General features: G+C 42.5%; 1 protein-coding gene across 15 annotated transcripts in view; it reads left to right on the top strand.

Moving 5' to 3' along the window:
• The window catches only part of dtna (dystrobrevin, alpha), a 217270-nt gene that overhangs the window by 88891 nt on the left and 108563 nt on the right, over positions 1-19816 (top strand). For all 15 annotated transcript variants that reach the window (XM_072255312.1, XM_072255380.1, XM_072255343.1 and 12 more), the window contains exons 7-8: positions 2851-2956; positions 13587-13753. In XM_072255312.1, the coding sequence (XP_072111413.1) occupies positions 2851-2956; positions 13587-13753 (273 nt within the window). The remainder of the gene's footprint in view (positions 1-2850; positions 2957-13586; positions 13754-19816) is intronic.

Genomic DNA, 19816 nt, shown 5'->3' with positions numbered 1-19816 from the left:
CCACCAGTGGGATATCCAAATTATCTTTATTTCTCCAATTGCACCCATCCCAATTGGCCTTCATAATCCCCCCCCCACCAAAGATGCCAATCCTTGATGGACACTCTCATTCCTCTGACTGCCAACCCCTGCCTCCAGTACTCACTGACCACTTTCACAATAGCCACTGAGGCTTTTGCATTAAAATAAATGCAGTGATGCTTGCTGACACCTACTGCTGCCCTTCCTTTGCCGCCTATCCTTCCCACTATCAAGACTTGTTCTAGTTCCTTTGTATAAGTCATCTCCTCTGTCTGCTGCACTGTCATTTTGGGGCCCACTCCCCAGATTCACTAATTTAAACCCTTCCAAATAGCACTAACAAACCACCCTGTGAGGATATTCATCCTCCAGTTTGGATGTAATCATCTTTCTTGTACAGGTCACCTCTGTCCCAGAAGAGATACCAATGATATAAAAACCTTAATCCCTCCCTTCTACACCAGCTCTTTAGCTATGCATTCATCTATCTTCCTGTTTCAATGCTAAAATCTGGGACAGGGAGTGATCAATCACCAGGGCCTGTTAGGTCTGGTTTCAGGGTGTTAACAGAAGGAAGGGAAGCTGGGACTCGGGAAATTTTAGCATCTTCATCAACCATCAGTGAGGTACCAAAAGTCTGGAGGATAGCTAATTTTGTTTCTTTGTTCTAAAAGGGCAACAGGACTAAGCCAGGAAATCACAGGCCAGGACCGAAATTATTGCAGAAGGATTTATGTATATATGGAGAGGCAGTCTCATGAGAAGTAGTCAGCATTTAGTTGTGTATTTGTTAATTTTTGTCACATGTAACAAGTTATAGTGAAAAGCTTGTCTTGCACACTGCTCATATAGATCAAATTATTATACAGTGCATTGAGGTAGAACGAGGTAAAATTTAAAAGAAAACCATGCAGAATGAAGTATAAAAGTCACAGAGAAAGTTCAGTACAGGTAAACAATAAACTACAAGGTCATAATGAGGTAGATTGTGAGGTCAAGAGTCTATCTTGTCATGCAGGCAGTCTATTCAATAATCTGACAACAGTAGCGTAGCTTCCCTCCTCCCTCCTAACTGACTCCTCATCCTTTTCTTCCTCCAGTCCTGAAGCATTGACTATACTATTTTCTTTAGATGCTGCCTAGCTTGCTGAGTTCCTCCAGCATTTTATGTGTGTTGCTTGGATTTCCAGCATCTGCAGATTTTCTCTTGTTTTGTTAGTGGGATAGAAGTTGTTCTTGTACATGTTTTAAGGCTTTGTAAAGATTGGCACATCAGATGCCGGTATAAGGCCTCCGTTGGTCGGTGGCGACCATGGATGTTGTGTCTTAGCTGTCTAGATATACAAGCCAGGGCAGTACAATATGGAGAGCAAACTGTTGCCCATGTAGCAAGCTCCCCCTCTCCATGCATCTGATGAACCAAAGGTACGGCAGAGACCAATACAGTTTGGCACCAGCAGCGTCGCAGAGGCTGCCAGTCAGCATTGAAGTCAACATAGGACTGCCTTAGGGATTCCAGCTCCGAAATTTTCTCCTGGAGTTTACACCCAAAGTCCAAGTGGGTATGGCTGCAAGGCAGCAGAGGTTTGAGATCAGGGTTTTCCTTCTGCAAGATGAGCCACCAACCATAGCTGATGAGCCCCCATCTACCTGAAGCGACTGGTTTGATGGTGCCCACCTTTGCCCCTTGTCCCGACAGTAGAAATAGCTCTGCCAAACTTAATAGCTAAGTCTCATGTGAAGTCTAGGAGTTGACTTTGACTGTTAGAGGCTATTTGAGGTGTATGCCATTGGGAGCATGTAATAGGTAGTGGGAACTTATTCCAAATAGGCTATAACAGCCTTAAGGAACCAGTATACTGCTCTACAATCTTCATTGAATCAGAATTGGCAGCCTGGGTTAATGGTGGAAGATGGAATGCAATTTTGTTGCATGTGATTCACAGTGCCCAGTTCTATGCTGCTAGTTGACAATCATTCTGCTTTAGTGCAATGTTAATGCTACACAAGGAGGAAGGCATTCTCTGTGTGAGTGTATGGTTTTGTATTCACAAAGATTATTCTTACTAATATTTTAATAGACAGATGCAAATAGGAAAGAAAGGTTGGTGTAGAAGAGGTCATAAGGTTTTATCCTTGCATTTATTTTCTGGCAATCATGCCAATCTGCCAATTGAGTCCTTTCTGGTTTGGCCAGCTCAGTTGGTATTATTGCTACTGAGCTGTTCTTAGGAGTTAGAAGATGATGGTCCCCTTCTTCCATGTGGTGATTCACTTGGAGGATTACTGTTTGGTTATTTGGGACTGGAAAATTGTGCTGATCAGTAAGGATTTTCCTAGCCTATATTTGATCTGATTTTGTGAAATTTCAAAGATTGTAATGTCAGTTTTGAGATCTGTCAAGGCAACAACCTGTGTTAGTTGACAAGCCCTGCTGCTAGGCCAAGACATAATTAACTAAGGATATGTTTCGAAAAGTCTGTGCCTTTAATAATTCTCTAGATCATTATACCTACAGAATTATTCCCATACTAGACAGCAGAATGTGTACAAATGACTTTACGTTGAAAATCATTTTTAATTGGATTTCTTTATCATTATTTGAAAGCTTTCCTTGAAAATGCCAGCAGAATGTCATGGTTTGCAGTATAATGTTGACAAATTCCAAGAACAAATTAAACATGTCAAATGAAAAGAGATTATTTTGATGTTTGAGAAGTTACTAAAAGTCAAAATGGCATGAGTTTTCAATGACTTTCACTATTTCATTATATTAATGTGAACTTTTCATTCCCAAGGAAAATCCAATTTCTATTTCATGTCTTACAGAAAAAGGTGACACTAAACAGTTTTCTGGATACCTTGATGTCTGATCCCCCACCACAGTGTCTCGTCTGGTTACCACTCATGCATCGTCTTGCTAATGTTGAAAATGGTAAGTTATCAACAATTTCATCTTGTACGTTTCTCTTTGCAGCAGTAACAATGGCAAAACTTCCAGAGTTCTTTGTTACTACTCCGTGAAACTGACAACAACTTCATACATTTAACGCATGAATCCGACGGGGACCAATATTCTTGCGGGCAGGTTTACAAGAGCTGCTGGGACTGGTTTAAACTGGCCCTCGCTGGCCTCGTTAAGGCCTACTTCCAGGACGTGCAGCTATGTTTGACAACAGCAGATTACACCACAGTGTGGAAACATCTGGAAGTGGGAATCATGGTCAGTTGTACCACCTCCCTGCTTGCCTTCACCATGGCCACGGAGATGATTATTAGAGCATCTCAAAAGGTGGTTGGAGGACAGTGCATAAGACCTGGCCTGAGGCTGCCACCTATCAGAGCATACATGGATGATCTCACAACACTCACCACGACCAAGGCTTGTACTGTACGCCCGTTGAGAAAGCTTCAACAGAACATCTAGCAGGTTTGGCTGAAGATCAAGCTGAGCAAGTCCAGGAGCGTCTCTATCACCAAGGGGAAGCTGGTAGACCAACTCTTGTACATGGGCGATGAGACGATTCTAACAGTCTTCGAGAAGCCTGTGAAGAGCCTAGGTTGGTGGTATAATGCATCCCTCAAAGACACAGAGCAGGTAGATCAGCTCAGGAAGGATGCCGTCAGTGGCCTCGAGAGCATCGACAGAACCACACTCCCTGGCAAGTTGAAGCTCTAGTGTACACAATTTGGGCTCCTTCCATGCCTCATGTGGCCATTAACCCTGTATGAAGTTCCAATCTCGAAAGTGGAAAAGCTGGAGAGACTGATCAGCTCGTATGTAAGGAAGTGGCTTGGTCTTCCCAGGTGCCTCAGCAGCATAGGGCCCTACAACAAAGGAGTCCTAGAGCTACCCATTTCCAGTCTTTCAGAGGAGTACAAGTACACCAAAGTAAGATGGAGATGATGTTAACAGAGGCGAGTGATCCAGTTGTAGCACAAGCTACCCACATCCTGGATACTGGGAGAAAATGGACTCCATCAGAAGCAACCGAGCAAGCAAAGGCGGCACTCAAGCACAGGGACATCATGGGCCGAGTGCAGCAAGGGAGGAGCGGTCTTGGCCTTGGGGACGGTACACCAGCCTGGAACAAGGCTGCTCCATCTCAGGGACGCAGGCTCGTGATGCAGGAGATACGTTGGCAGGAGGAGGCGGCGAGGTGCGCAAAGGCCATCGCTCAGGCAAGGCAAAGGCAATGGATGAGATGGGAGGGAGTGGAGAAAAGAAAGATCTCCTGGAAAGAGCTGTGGGCGATGGGGACATTCAGAGCGAGCTTCACCATCAGGGCTACCTACGATGTCTTACCATCTCCCATGAATCTCAGCCAGTGGTATGGAGAGGACCCCACATGCTCCCTCTGCCCGACTTCAGCAACACTAAAACACATTCTGGTGGGCTGCAAGACCAGCCTTACTCAAGGCTGATACACCTGGCAGCGCAACCAGGTACTACGGTGTCTTGCAGCAGTGCTGGAAAGTCGGCGGATGAGCGTCAACGCTCTCCCTCTCCCTTCGTCCCGCTGGCCTTTAACAGCATATGTCCAGGAAGGTAAGGGTCAAGCCAGACTCGATACATCGAGACGAGACACCGAGTGGCTAGGTGGGTCACGTGATTGGAAGATGGTGGCAGACTTAGGCCAGAGGCTCTGCTTCCCAACTGAGATCATGGAAACCAATCTCAGACCAGACCTTGTGCTATGGTCAGCCTCACTCCATCTCGTTTACATCTTCGAGCTTACAGTGCCCTGGGAGGCTGCAATGGAGGAGGCCTACGAGCGCAAGAAGCTGAGGTATGCTGAGCTTGCAGCCGATGCACAACAACGAGGCTGGAAAGCAAGGGTCTGACCGGTCGACGTAGGCTGCAGAGGATTTGTAGCCACATCAACATCAAGGCTACTCGAGTCGGGAGTTGGGAGTGTGAGGGAAGACACACTGACAAGCAGTCAAAGACCTCCCCAGAGCTGCTGAAAAGGGTAGTCAGTGGCTCTGGATGAAGAGAAAGAATTCCATCTGGGCCCCCAAGTGAGTGAAAGGCATTTTGGCGGGTGAGCCCAGGACGCCGGGATTCACTGCTAAACCCTCGGAGCTGTCATGGGCCTATCAGCGAAACACTGAGGAAAGAGGGCACCCACTTGATACCCCAGAAGATGCCACTACTCACTTGGCCACCCCACAGAGTCTAGGCAGCATGTCTCAGGAGTGCAAATGAGGGATATTAACATCTAGTCCGACATAACATACTAGCGGGCAGGTTTACAAGAGCTGTTGGGACTGGTTTAAACTAGTATGGCAGGGGAATGGGTACCAGTATGATAGAGCTGAGGATGAGCCAGCAGGTTTAATATCAAAGGATATCAAAAGGACAGGAAGGAAGACATAAGTAGTGTTGTAGATCTACTGGTAAGAGATGGAATTACATCTTTAGAAAGAGGTGTTGTAGGGTTGAACCTATGTGGGTGGTGTTAAGAAATTGCAAGCATGAAAAAAAAACATCATGGGAATTATATTGGCCTCCAAATAGTAGCCAAGATGTGGGGTTGAGATTGCAAAGGGAAATGGAGAAGGCATGTAATAAAGGTAATGACACAATTGTAACGGGGGTCTTCGAAATGCAAGGGGATTGGGGAAATCAGGTTGGTGTCAAATTGCAAGAGAGAGAATTTGTTGAATGCCTACGAGGTGGCTTTCTAGAGCAGTTTGTGCTTGGGCTTACGAGGGGAAAGGCTATCTTCGATTGGGTGTTGTGTAATAACCCAGATCTTATTAGGGAGCTTAATATAAAGGAACCCTTAGCAGGCAGTGATCATAATATGATTGAATTCATACTGCAATTTGAGAGGGAGTCAGATGTATCAGTATGCAGTAGAATAAAGGGGATTACAGAGGCATGAGAGAGGAGTTTGGCCGGGTGGATTGGAGAAGGGTCCTGGCAGGGATGACAGCAGAGCAGAGTTGGCTGAAGTTTCTGGGAATAGTTCACAAAGCACAGGATAGATATGTCCCACAGAGGAAAAAGTTCTCAAATAGCAGGGCTCAGCAACCGTTGCTGACAAGGGAGGTTAAGGACTGCATCAAAGCCAAGGAGAGGGCATATAAGGTAGCAAAAGTGAGTGGGAAGTTGGATGATTGGGAAGCTTTAAATCCAACAAAAAGCAACTAAAAAAGCTATAAGAAGGGAAAAGCTGAGATATGAGGGCAAATGAGTCAATAATATAAAGCAGGATACTTAAAGTTTTTTTTTGTTGTATAGAGAGTAAAAGGGAGGTGAGAGTTGATATTGGACCACTGGAAAATGATGCTGGTGAGGACAAAGAAATGGCGGATGAACTTAATGGGTACTTTGCATCTGTCTATATTGTAGAGGACACTAGCAGTGTGCCAGGGGTCTGTGAGTGTCAGAGAGCAAGAGTGAGTGCCATTGCTTTTCAGAGGAAAAAGTACTAGGCAAACTGAGAGGTCTTAAGGTGGATAGGTCACCTGAACCAGATAGATGACATCCCAGAGTCCTGAGAGAAGTTGCTGAAGAGATAATGGATGCATTGATCATGATCTTTAAAGAATCACTTGATTCTGGCATGGTCTCGGAGAACTGGAAGATTGCAAATGTCACTCTACTCTGAAGAAGGCAAAAGAAAGGAAACTATAGGCCAGTTAGCCTCAGTGGTTAGGAAAGTGTTGGGAGTCTATTATTAAGGATGAAGTTTTGTGGTACTTGGAGACTGTTGATAAAATAAGTCAAAGTCAGCATGGTTTCTGTAAAGGCAAATCTTGCCTTCCAAATAGAACATAGAAATCTACAGCACATTACAGGCCCTTTGGCCCACAATGTTGTGCCGACCATGTAACCTACTCTAGAGACTGCCTAGAATTTCCCTAGTGCATAACCCTCTATTTTTCTAAGCTCCACGTACCTATCTAAAAGGCTATTAAAAGACCCTATTATATCCGCTTCCACCACTCCCACCGGCACTGCATTCCACGCACCCACCACTCTGTGTGGGAAAAACTTACCCCTGACATTCCTTTGATACCTATTTCCAAGCACCTTAAAACTATGCCCCCTCATGTTAGCCATTTTTCCCTGGGAAAAAGCCTCTGGCTATCCACACGATCAATGCCCCTTATCATCTTGTACACCTCTACCAAGTCATCTTTCATCCACCGTTGCTCCAAGGAGAAAAGGCCAAGTACACTCAACCTATTCTCATAAGGTACGCCCTCCAATCCAGGCAACAGCCTTGTAAATCTCCTCAGCACATTCTCTATAGTATCCACATCCTTCCTCTAGTGAGGTGACCAGAACTGAACACAGTACTCCAAGTGGGGTCTGACCAAGGTGTTGTATAGCTGTAACATTACTTCATGGCTTTTGAATTCAGTCCCATGGTTGATGAAGTCCAACACACCATATGCCTTCTTAACAACACTGTCAACTTGCGCAGCAGCTTAGAGTGTCCTATCGACACGGACAACAAGATCTCTCAGATCCTCCACACTGTCAAGAGCCTTACCATTTCATCGGACAAAGTCAGCATGGATTTGTGAAAGGAAAATCATGTCTTGACGAATCTCATGGAATTTTTTGAGGATGTAACTAGTAGAGTGGATAGGGGAGAACCAGTGGATGTGGTATATTTGGATTTTCAAAAGGCTTTTGACAAGGTCCCACACAGGAGATTAGTGTGCAAACTTAAAGCACATGGTATTGGGAGTAAGGTATTGATGTGGATAGAGAATTGGTTGGCAGACAGGAAGCAACGAGTGGGAATAAACGGGACCTTTTCAGAATGGCAGGCAATGACTAGTGGGGTACCACAAGGCTCAGTGCTGGGACCCCAGTTGTTTACAATATATATTAATGACTTAGATGAGGGAATTAAATGCATCATCTCCAAGTTTGCAGATGACATGAAGCTGGGCGGCAGTGTTTGCTGTGAGGAGGATGCTAAGAGGATGCAGGGTGACTTGGATAGGTTAGGTGAGTGGGCAAATTCATGGCAGATACAATTTAATGTGGATAAATGTGAGGTTATCCACTTTGGTGGCAAAAACTGGAAAACAGATTATTATCTGAATGGTGGCCGATTAGGAAAAGGGGAGGTGCAACGAGACCTGGGTGTCATTATACACCAGTCATTGAAAGTGGGCATGCAGGTACAGCAGGCGGTGAAAAAGACGAATGGTATGCTGGCATTTATAGTGAGAGGATTCGAGTACAGGAGCAGGGAGGTACTACTGCAGTTGTACAAGGCCTTGGTGAGACCACACCTGGAGTATTGTGTGCAGTTTTGGTCCCCTAATCTGAGGAAAGACATCCTTGCCATAGAGGGAGTACAAAGAAGGTTCACCAGATTGATTCCTGGGATGGCAGAACTTTCATATGAAGAAAGACTGGATGAACTGGGCTTGTACTCGTTGGAATTTAGAAGATTGAGGGGGGATCTTATTGAAACGTATAAAATCCTAAAGGGATTGGACAGGCTAGATGCAGGAAGATTGTTCCCGATGTTGGGGAAGTCCAGACGAGGGGTCACAGTTTGAGGATAAAGGGGAAGCCTTTGAGGACCAAGATTAGGAAAAACTTCTTCACACAGAGAGTGATGAATCTGTGGAATTCTCTGCCACAGGAAACAGTTGAGGCCAGTTCATTGGCTATATTTAAGAGGGAGTTAGATATGGCCCTTGTGGCTAAAGGGATCAGGGGGTAGGCTGGTACAGGGTTCTGAGTTGGATGATCAGCCATGATCATACTGAATGGTGGTGCAGGCTCGAAGGGCCGAATGGCCTACTCCTGCACCTATTTTCTATGTTTCTATATTATATTCTGTCTTCAAATTGGACCTACCAAAATGAACCACTTCACACTTACCTGGCTTGAAGTCCATCTGCCACTTCTCAGCCCAGTTGTGCATCCTATCGATGTACCTGTTGTAACTCTGACAACCCTTCAGACTGTCCACAACACCCCCAACCTTTGTGTCATCAGCAAACTTACCAGCCCACCCTTCTCCTTCCTCATCCAGGTCATTTATAAAAAATCACAAAGAGGAGGGGTCCCAGAACAGATCCCTGTGGAACACCACTGGTCACCGACCTCCATGCGGAGTAGGAACCATCTACAACCACCCTTTGCCTTCTGTGGGCAAGCCAATTCTGGATCCACAAAGCAAGGTCTCCTTGGATGCCATGCCTCCTTACTTTCCAAAGGATTCTTGAATGGGGAACCTTATCAAATGCCTTACTGAAATCCATATACACTACATCCACTGCTCTGCCTTCATTAATGTGTTTTGTTACATCCTCAAAGAATTCAATCAGGCTCGTAAGGCATGACCTGCCCTTGACAAAGCCATGCTGACTATCCCTAATCAGATTATGTCTCTCCAAATGTTCATATATACTGCCTCTCAGGTATAATTTCCTGGGCTATCTCTGCTCCCTTTCTCGAACAAGTGAAGAACATTTCCAACCCTCCATTCCTCCGGTACTTCTCCCGTTCCTATTGATGACGCAAAGATCATTGCAAGAGGCTCAGCAATCTCCTCCCTCACTTCCCACAGTAGCCTGGGGAATATCTCATTCAGTCCTAGTGATTTATCTAGCTTAATGTTTTCAAAAGCTCCAGCACATCCTCTTTCTTAATGTCTATATACTCAAGCACTTCAGTCCACTGTAAGTCATCCCCAAAATTGCCAAGGTCTTTTTCCCTGGTGAATACTGAAACAAAGTATTGATAAGTACCAAATCTTCAAGTTCTTCGAGGAAGTAACAAGCAGGCTGGACAAAGAAGAATCTGTGGATGTAATTTACTTGGATTTTCAAAAGGCTTTTGATGAGGTGCCACACATGAGGCAGCTTAACAAAATAAAATCTTATGGCATCACAAGAAAGATACTAGCATGGATAAAGGAATAGATGATAGGCAGAAGGCAGCAACTGGGAATAAAAGGGGCCTTGGTGTTCCTCAGGGATCAGTATTGGGACCGCTATTTTTCACATTATTTATCTATGATTTTGATAATTGAATTGATGTATTTGTGGCAAAGTTTGTAGATGATACAAAGGTAGGTGGAGGGGTAGGTAGTGCTGAGGAAGCAATGCAATTGCAGCAGGACTTGGACGTATTGGAAGAGTAGGCAAAAACGTGGCAGATGGAATACAGTGTCGGGAAATATATGATAATGCATTTTGGCAAAAGGAACAAAAGTGCAGGCTATTATCTAAATGGGGAGAAGGTTCAAATATTGGAGGTGCAGAGGGACTTATGAGTCCTCGTGCAAGACTTCCCAAAGGTTAATTTACAGGTTGAGTCTGTGGTAAAGAAGGCAAGTGCAATGTTGGCATTTATTTCAAGGGGAATAGAATATAAAAACAAAGAGATCATTCTGAGCCTTAATAAGACCCTAGTCAGGCTGCACTTGGAGAACTGTCAATAGTTTTGTGCCCCCATATCTCAAAGGATATTTTGTCATTGGAGAGAGTCCAGAGGAAGTTCATGAGGATGATTCCAGGAATGAAAGGGTTAACATGTGACGAGCATTTGGCAGCTTTGGGCCTGTACTCACTGGAATTTAGAAGAATGCGGGGGGATCTCATTGAAACCTACTGAATGTTGAAAGGACTAGATAGGGTGGATGTGGAGAGGATGTTTCCTATAGTGGGTTTTATCCAGAGCAACAGGGCACAGCCTGAAAATTGAGGGGTGACCTTTTAAAACAGAGGTAAGGAAGAATTTTTTTAGCCATGCGTAGTGAATCTGTGGAATGCTCTGCCATGGACAGCGATGGAGGCTAAGTCCATGGGTATATTCAAGTCAGAATTTGATAGTTACCTGATTGGTCAGGGCATCAAATGATATGACGAGACAGCAGGTGTATGGGATTGAGTGGGATCCGAGATCAGCCATGATGAAATTCAACTCTACCTCTCATTAAATGTTTATGATACTTCAGCTTCAGTTTGTGCACATTCCAATCTTCATTTTAATAAGAATTCTGATTTCATATTCTGTCAATGAGAATTGACAGAATACAAAAAGCGGAGCAGACTCGATGGACTGAATGGCCGAATTCTGCTGCTATGTCTTATAGTCTTATGATCTAATGAAAAAATCCTGAAGTCATTGTTGGTGATTCTTCCACACACAGCACTGTCTGCAGCTGTCTTCAAGGAAAATCACTTAAAATTACAAATTTCATTTGGCAACATTAGTCCAAATGTAAAATGCTTCAAAACCTCAACACTGTCATATTCACTCAGTGTCCACTGTACTTCCTGTGCCTAATAAAGTGACCACTGTGTGTATGTTCATAATCTTCTGCTGCTATAGCCCATTCACTTTGAGGCTCAACGTGTTGTGTGTTCAGAGATGCTTTTCTGCACACCACTGTTGTAACACATGGTTATTCGAGTTGCTGTCGCCTTTCTATCAGCTTGAACCAATTTGGCAATTCTCCTCTGACCTCTCATTAAATGTTTATAATACTTCAGATTGAGCTTGTGTACATTCCAATCTTCATTTTATAAAAATTCTGGTTTTAAATATTCTGTCAATGAGAATTCTCTAATTTAATAGGCTAAGCACCCAGCCTGTTGATGTTATAGCAGGTAGATACAAGCGATAATTTGACCAGAGGTTGACATCAACTGATATTGGAACAGGGAAGATCTTACTAATTCACACAGGAAACTAGGCTTTCCAACCACTTTCACTCATTCAAGACCAGGAGCATGAGCTACAGGAAAACGAGGCCAATTGCAATGCTATAGATAACTCTGAAAAGAATTTTATATTCTTGATAGGTGCTTCAAAAACACTTTGCAACTCTGAAAAAAAATGAAAATCCAACTTAAAACCTGTTGCTGGAAACCTAAAATAAAAAGCCAAAAATGTTGGAAATACTAAGTGGGTCAGCCAGATCTGTAAGAAGAGCAACAGTCAATGTTTCAATAACTTCCCTCCACCCCCACCATCCTTGCAGCTTAACAACTTCTTTACTCTTCTGTCAAAAGATCTTGCAAGTTCTTTAATACAGTAAGACATCTTTGCAGAGCGGTGGTCAAGCACGACAGTAGGATTGTTATTAGTGACTCATCCCTACTCTTAGAAACGGTGCTTTTCTCAGCAAGGATTTGTACAGAAGAGAAAGAACCCTGGCAAGGAGTTCTTCTTTCCACCCCATCCAGAGGAATGATTGTGGCCCTCTGGTGTACTTTAACTCCTCATGCTACTTCAGCCTTCATAGATGTACCACAACATTCACTCGTTCGACCTCCAAGCTAATATTATCCAGAATAGGAAGTTTCAGGGAGATATAAGGGGGTACACAACACTTTTATAAAACTAGCCCGCAATGTTATGTTGCTTAAGGTGCTGTGTAGCCAGCTAATTCAGTGATAACTTGTCAACTAAAATCTGCCATCAAGGACAGGTGAGATAGCTGCATTTATAGGCCAGATAGCCCTGTAGTTCAGAATCTTGGCGCGGGTCAACAATATTGACTTTTTCTGGATATATTGAGTTGTGCATTCTTGTTGCTTGCCTTAAATACTTGGAATAGAAACCTCAGCGTGAAATTCCTGAATAAAGCTAACCATACCTAATGGATGAGACTTGCGCTGTTGAGCCTAAAAACTAAAGAAATGCTTTGCATCCCGCTAAGCCACACTGCAAGGATTAACTAACTGCATTAAGTATTTCTCAATGTCTTTGACATTTAACAACATTCAAGACTATAAAATAAACTATTAAAATTATTTTTAAATATATGAACCAAATTTAAAACTAAATACCAGAAATGCAAAACATTTGATTACATTTAGTGTAACTCAATGGTGGGAATATAAGTTCCCTGAAACTTGCCCTTCTCTCTCTGAGGTATTCCATTCTATCGGAATGAGTGGGATTGCAGAGTTTATACTATGTATAATCCCGCCTGTGTTTAGGGAGCTGATTTTCCAGCTTCTGGGAAATCACAGAAAGTTGAGGATTTTTGTGCACCTTATTGGCATGTTGAAAAATTTCTAGTTGAGAAAAACAGCCAATTACTTGAGCAAATGGCAGCATTTCTTTGGAAAATCTGGACCTGTAAATGGAATTGTACAGCAGAGCCACCATTTAGGGCATTTTCAAATAGATCTTAAAAATCATTAGCTAGTCCAAGTTTGCAGTTATGTTTTTTTTATGAAGAACCAGAGTTCCTACAATGCCCTTTAACTGAGAAAAGGCTATTTTACGTAATATTCAGATTTCCACAAGGTTTCATTTAACATGATACGCTAATATTCCTGTAGGTATTTGAGTGTAAAGAATCTTTCTGGAAGTGGCAGGATTATCTTGTTCATGAAAACTTTGCTAATTTATTCCTGTCTCTGAGGATCAATTTGTAACTTTATTAAGGGCTCTTGTGAGTTGTCAAGGTTTGCTGGGATTAGTGACAGAATAATTTAAAAACTTCTGAATTTGAGAATATATTTCATTATCCAATGAGCATGTAAAATAAAGATTGACTGAATGCAGTAATAATGATACAAAGTAAAATTAATGTTGTATATTTCTTCTACAGTCTTCCACCCTGTAGAGTGTTCCTACTGCCACAGTGAAAGTATGATGGGCTTTCGATACCGTTGCCAGCAGTGTCACAATTACCAGCTTTGTCAAGACTGCTTTTGGAGAGGCCATGCAAGTGGTTCCCACAGCAACCAGCACCAAATGAAAGAATACACATCATGGGTAAGATGTACATGAATTTAATGGGAAGAGCTCAAAGGCGCTTCTGCATGTAAAACATGATATTATGACAGTGTTTTCAATTTATAAAATAAATAACTGCAGTCCTTAGAAAGTACAAGTTTTAGTAATTTCAACCAACTTGCAAGGGGTTTATTCACACTAAATAAATCAGAATCGGGTTTATTATCACCAGCATGTGACATGAAATTTGTTAACTTAGCAGCAGCAGTTCAATGCAATGCATAATCTAGCAGAGAAAAATAAATAAATAAAATAAAAAATATAAATAAACAAGTAAATCAATTATGTATATTGAATAGATTTTTTAAAAATGTGCAAAAACAGAAATACTGTGTATTTTTTTTTAAAAAGAATGAGGTAGTGTCCAGAGATTCAATGTCCATTTAGGAATCGGATGGCAGAGGGGAAGGAGCTGTTCCTGAATCATTGAGTGTGTGCCTTCAGGCTTCTGTACCTCCTACCTGATGGTAACAGTGAGAAAAGGGCATGCCCTGGGTGCTGGAGGTCCTTAATAATGGATGCTGCCTTTCTGAGACACCGTTCCCTAAAGGTGTCCTGGGTACTTTGTAGGCTAGTACCAAGATGGAGCTGACTGGATTTACAACCTTCTGCAGCTTCTTTCACCCTGTGCAGGAGCCCCTCCATACCAGACAGTGATGTAGTCTGTCAGAATGCTCTCCATGGTACAACTATAGAAGTTTTTGAGTGTATTTGTTGACATGCCAAATCACTTCAAACTCATTAGAAGTATAGATGCTGTTTTACCTTCTTTATAACTAAATTGATATGTTGGGACCAGGTTAGATCCTCAGAGATCTTGACACCAAGGAACTTGAAGCTGCTCACTCTCTCCACTTCTGATCCCTCTATGAGGATTGGTATGTGTTCCTTCATCTTACCCTACCTGAAGTCCACAATCAGCTCTTTCGTCTTACTGATGTTGAGTGCCAGGTTGTTGCTGTGGCACCGCTCCAGTAGTTGGCATATCTCACTCCTGTACGCCCTCTCATCACCACCTGAGATTCTACCAACAATGGTTGTAACATCAGCAAATTTATATATGGGATTTGAGCTATGTCTGGCCACACAGTCGTGTGTAAATAGAGAGTAGAGCAGTGGTCTAAGCACACACCCCTGAGGTGCGCCAGTGTTGATGGTCAGCGAGGAGGAGATGTTATCACCAATCCGCACAGGTTCCTTCCTTTTTAAGGAAACAAATTTGAATTGCTTCTCAAAGGAACAGTTTATGTCAGACCAAATGGAATTGTCTGCATCAATTTTGCTGGAAGAATTTAGCAAATGCTACTACTGTTTTATTCCAAATAAATTTGTAACATTTCCAGCTTTCAGCTGCCTAACAGATAAATTACATGAGGTTACTTTGGGTTACAGGTTTATAAATTCATTGCTTATTTGGGCAATGATTTGCAAATACCACACACTGTAAAATCTGACATAAAAATGAGCTCAAAATTGCAATATCATTGGAAGTGTGTGATGTAGTAAAGTTCATATCATCCATTTGGGTAGTATTATTTCTCAGTGATCAATCATTTTATTAATATTCAGTAAACCTACAAAGGTTATCATCCATCAACATTTTGGGCATTAGCTTTGTTCTTGCATTTTCTGGTATTTGAGCCCAACGCGCAATTGGCTGGAAAATGTAGACCCTTTCTTCCTCTTGAAACCAGTGACAGTGAGTATTGGTATCATGGACCCTATTCTTCCAGATAATATGAATGCAAGCAATATGTAAAATATATGGCGTTGAATTTGGCCTCTTTGACACATGGGTTTTGATTGCCTCAGAGACTGAATTGGTTTCAATTTAGTATCAGCTAGGTTCACAAACATTATGTTCATATTGACCAGCTTTCTTAGTTCATTCACACGATCTGAGTATTTCTGCCAAGGTTATCACTTAGTGCTGGTCACTAAGGTAGTAGTGAGCTACCTGGATTGCTGATTTCCTTGTAGTACCAGTGCTCCCACACTGTTAACAGGTTGAGACGGTTGGGAAGAGCAATCGCATCTATGATATCTTGCCAGACATGAGTACTTTGGTTACCATTCTTCTGGAGTGAGTCAAAATCATGAGAATGAAGAAATAGCACACACAACAAACTAGCATGTTAGAAGAGGAGGAGGCCTTATCAGTCAGGAGCATTCAGAAAGCAATATGCTCCTTACTTCAATATGGAATTTCTAAATGAGAAATGCTACTTATGGCAAGCACAGAACAGACCTAGAACTGCCTTTCTAACAAATGTTAAGATCAAAATGGTTATGGTTTTACTGTTCTACTGGCTTGGAACAGGACAGAAGATGTCTCTAATATTTCATCCTGATTACCTGCTTGGGAGAGAGAAGATGTATTAGCAGGGGTTGAAGAATGTGTTTGGATGATGGGACAGACATGGTTGATTACCTGGTAATCAGCTCAACCGATGAGGTGTCACTGTATGTGTATCATTTTGGTTAATAGGTGAGTTGTGAGGGTGGGGTGGTTGAGCAGTGTTAGAGGCTAATGGTGCATTTGGTGGGGAATGGTATTAGAAAATGTATTCACTAACTTTGACAAGCATGTAAAAACAATGCAAGTTTGGCAGAATTGCATCCAAGCTCCAGCAATGTTACATATATATCCTCCCACTGTCAAGGAGGCCTCCTGACCCCATTCAGTCAGAGTATTTCTCTGTTTCTTTGTCCAGTTTGTCAGTCAAGATCTCTAGTGCTGCCTTAGAAAGTTGGAGCATCCAGTCTCAGACATGGTGTGCTACCTCTTGTAGCAAATTCCAATGATCTTCGAACTGCAAATGCCTCCTTTGCAGCCACAGTCCACCTCCTCTTCAATCAGCAAAAGCTAGTGTGACCTAGTGCTGTACACTGCCAACATCAGGCTCTCTGGCAGAGATCTAAGATGTTCAGCAGCGTGATTGGCATGGCCTGGGCTGGTTTCTGAAATCACAGTATTGAGCAGATAGCATAGTTTCTTGGCACTGGTTCAAACGTGTAGAGTCACGCTTTGTGATTCCTGAGCACCTTTTCATAAGGTGTTTCATTTTAACCCTATATTTATTTTTAACAAAATGCTTTCTACTGAGAAAAGGCAAATATTTTGTCTGAAAATTAAAATGACATTTTTTCATGAATATTTTTTGGTGCATCCACCAAACCATCCATAAAGGAAAAGCAGAAAAGGAAGGGATTGTCATGTAACAAAGAGGGGAAAAAAAGTTGAACAAATAAAAAAAAATGGAAGAACCCTCTGGTAGTCAAAAAGATGTACCTGGTGGGACAATGGCAGAGATATTTGACAGAGTTATACAATATTTTGATTAGCATGTTATATTTCATATCAAAAGATTGTATAATTCTGTGAAATATAACATGCTAATCAAAAGGTTGTATAAATCTGTGAAGGGATTAAAGGTGGATGACGTAGAGAAATTATGTGGGGCAGCTGAAGAAAAATTAGTGGATTTCAAATAGGATGAGAACCAGGCCTTGATGGCTTTTCTCCGAGTTTGCTGAAAGAAACTAGAGAAAATAGAGAAGGCAATCAGTGCTACCTTTCAGACATCCTTGGGTTATGCCAAGGGAAGGGATAGCCAGGTATTTAAAAACCTGTTAGATGAATGTTGGTAAAGATTAGCTTCTAAAGGCCGCAAACTGAATATGATTGATATTCACTTTGAAAGAATTACATTGTTTAAGGAGAGTCAGACATCCTTGGGTTATGACAAGGGAAGGGATAGCCAGGTATTTAAAAACTTGATAGATGAATGTTGGTAAAGATTAGCTTCTAAAGACCACAAACTGAATATGATTGATATTCACTTTGAAAGAATTACATTTTATAAGGTGTTTCTAATAAAGTAATGTACTTTATATAAAGTATTGATGAAATTCTATTTCAGAACTTTGTTGATGTGACTTAAAACAAGTTTAGTTGCCTGAGTATGAAGTCAAAAAACAAAGTTAGATCATAGTGCCTTTTACAGACTGAATGAAAGTTAAAAAATTATGTTGTTATTTTTCAGGAAAAGATGGAAATGTTTGAAAATAAAGTTATTAAAAAGATGTCAGGAGTGGACAGGGAAAGTTGGAATAAGTGGGAAGAACATTTGTGAGTCCATCAAAGGATTTTGAAATTAAATAGCTTCTAGAGTAATTTCAAGCAATTTAAAGCATTAAATTGCTTGCTTAATCTAGTGAATCTTACTTAATTTTCCTTTGCTTTATTTTGCTCTGCCTCGCCTTGATGTGTAAAGCCTTTAACTTGTGATGGCTGGCTGTTCCATTGTTGTGGGCAAGCTGATATTAATCCTATGCCCATCCAATGTGCAGATAGTTCAATCAGAAATTTGAAACTGACATCTCAGCTGACTATTCTTTCCCCCTCTTCGGAATATTGCAACAAATTGTAAAACAGCCCCTTGCCCAGTGGCAACCTTGCCTAAACGGTTGGCAAAAAATACATCAGAGTTCTTTTACAGTGAATAGCTCATTATCAATGGATTGAAATTAGAATTGATAGAAGTAAAAATTCATCGAATCTGTTAAAAATTAAGTTGTGCATTTTAGTAATATGCTGACATCTTCATGTGCCAAGTGGTGTTAAATTAATTCTCTTCTATCCTTGCACTACTGCATAAAACAGAGTTGTCTAATATGTAAAACTGCAGCATATTTAATTTGTGTATTCATAACTCTCTCTGTTTTGATACAGAGAAGCTGGATGCTGTCTCATAACGTGAGACAATCAGAACGTGATCTCAGATTGACAAATTATGACTAGTTGTGTACTGCAAAGATCAGACTTTTCATCATCGTTTTCACTGATTTTACTGAGGAATCAAATGTTATATTTCCAAACTTGGTGAAGCTACTAAACTAGGTGGGATTGTGAGTAGGGAGCATGATGAAACCTCAAGGGGATACAGACAAACTAATGAAAGAGCAAGGTAATGTGGAAGATTGTGAATTATCCACTTTGATACAGCGTACTTTTACAATGGTGAAAGTTTGAGCATTGTTAATGTTCAAAGTAACGTTGGTGTCCATGCACACAGATTACTCAAAACCAACATGCAGATGCAGCAGACGATTAGGAAGGCGAATGATATGCTCCCTTTATCACAAGAAGACCTGACAATGTCTTACTAAAAGTGTCATGGTCTGGTCCGTGAAGTCCGCATTCCAGTCCATGGTCCGCTCCATCGACCCTTGCTCCAGGTTTTCCTGTTTACCCTGTTTCTGTTCCTGTTGAGCACTAATTGAGGCAGCTGATTCTCATTGGGGTTGGCTGCATAAAAACCTCCAGAGACCGGGACATGGCTGCTGGATTGTTCTTGTCCTTACTCCTTGTATCCCTTCCCCTGCCTTCTGTTTTCTCTCCTGAAGCCCTGCCTTGTCTTGCCGGTAACTCTTGCCTCACCTGAAGTTCTTGTCTCGCCTTGCATTGCCTGAAGCCTTGCCTTGTCTTGCTGGTAACTCTTGCCTCGTCTCGCCTGAAGTCTTGTCCTGGAGCCACCCTGTACCTAGCTCCCTTCCTGTCCCTTGCCTGCACCGGGTAAGTCAGGCCATCTTGCCGTTACCCTGTGCTTGGTTCTGCCCCTTCCTGTCCCTTGCCTCCGTCAAGTAAGCCAGGCCGTCTTGCCATTACCTACGGTTGGTTCTGTCCCTTCCTGTCCCTTGCCTCCGCCGGGTAAGTCAGGCCAGATTGCCGTTACCCTGTGGTGGGTTCTGTCCCTTCTTGTCCCTTGCCTCCGTCGGGTGGAGATCCACGTCCTGCCCAGGAGTACCGCGCCCTGCCCAGGAGGAGCTTCAAGACCCCAAGCCTCTAGTCTCGAGTCTTTGGCCTCAAGCCTCGAGTCTTTGGCCTCAAGCCTCGCCTCAAGTCTCTGGTCTCCAGCCTTGCCTCAAGTCTCAAGCCTGAAGGCTTCAGCTTCGTCCTGCCTGCCAGCCAAGTCACATCCTTGCCTAGTTCTGGGGTCCGAGCCAGAGGCAAGACCTAGGTTCCGGGTCCTTGCCCAG

Source organism: Mobula birostris, chromosome 1 (genome assembly GCF_030028105.1).
Source record: "Mobula birostris isolate sMobBir1 chromosome 1, sMobBir1.hap1, whole genome shotgun sequence".
NCBI classification, from domain to species: domain Eukaryota; kingdom Metazoa; phylum Chordata; class Chondrichthyes; order Myliobatiformes; family Myliobatidae; genus Mobula; species Mobula birostris.
The sequence above is the reverse complement of the archived record's forward strand: the minus strand, read 5'-3'. Positions and strand labels throughout refer to the sequence as shown.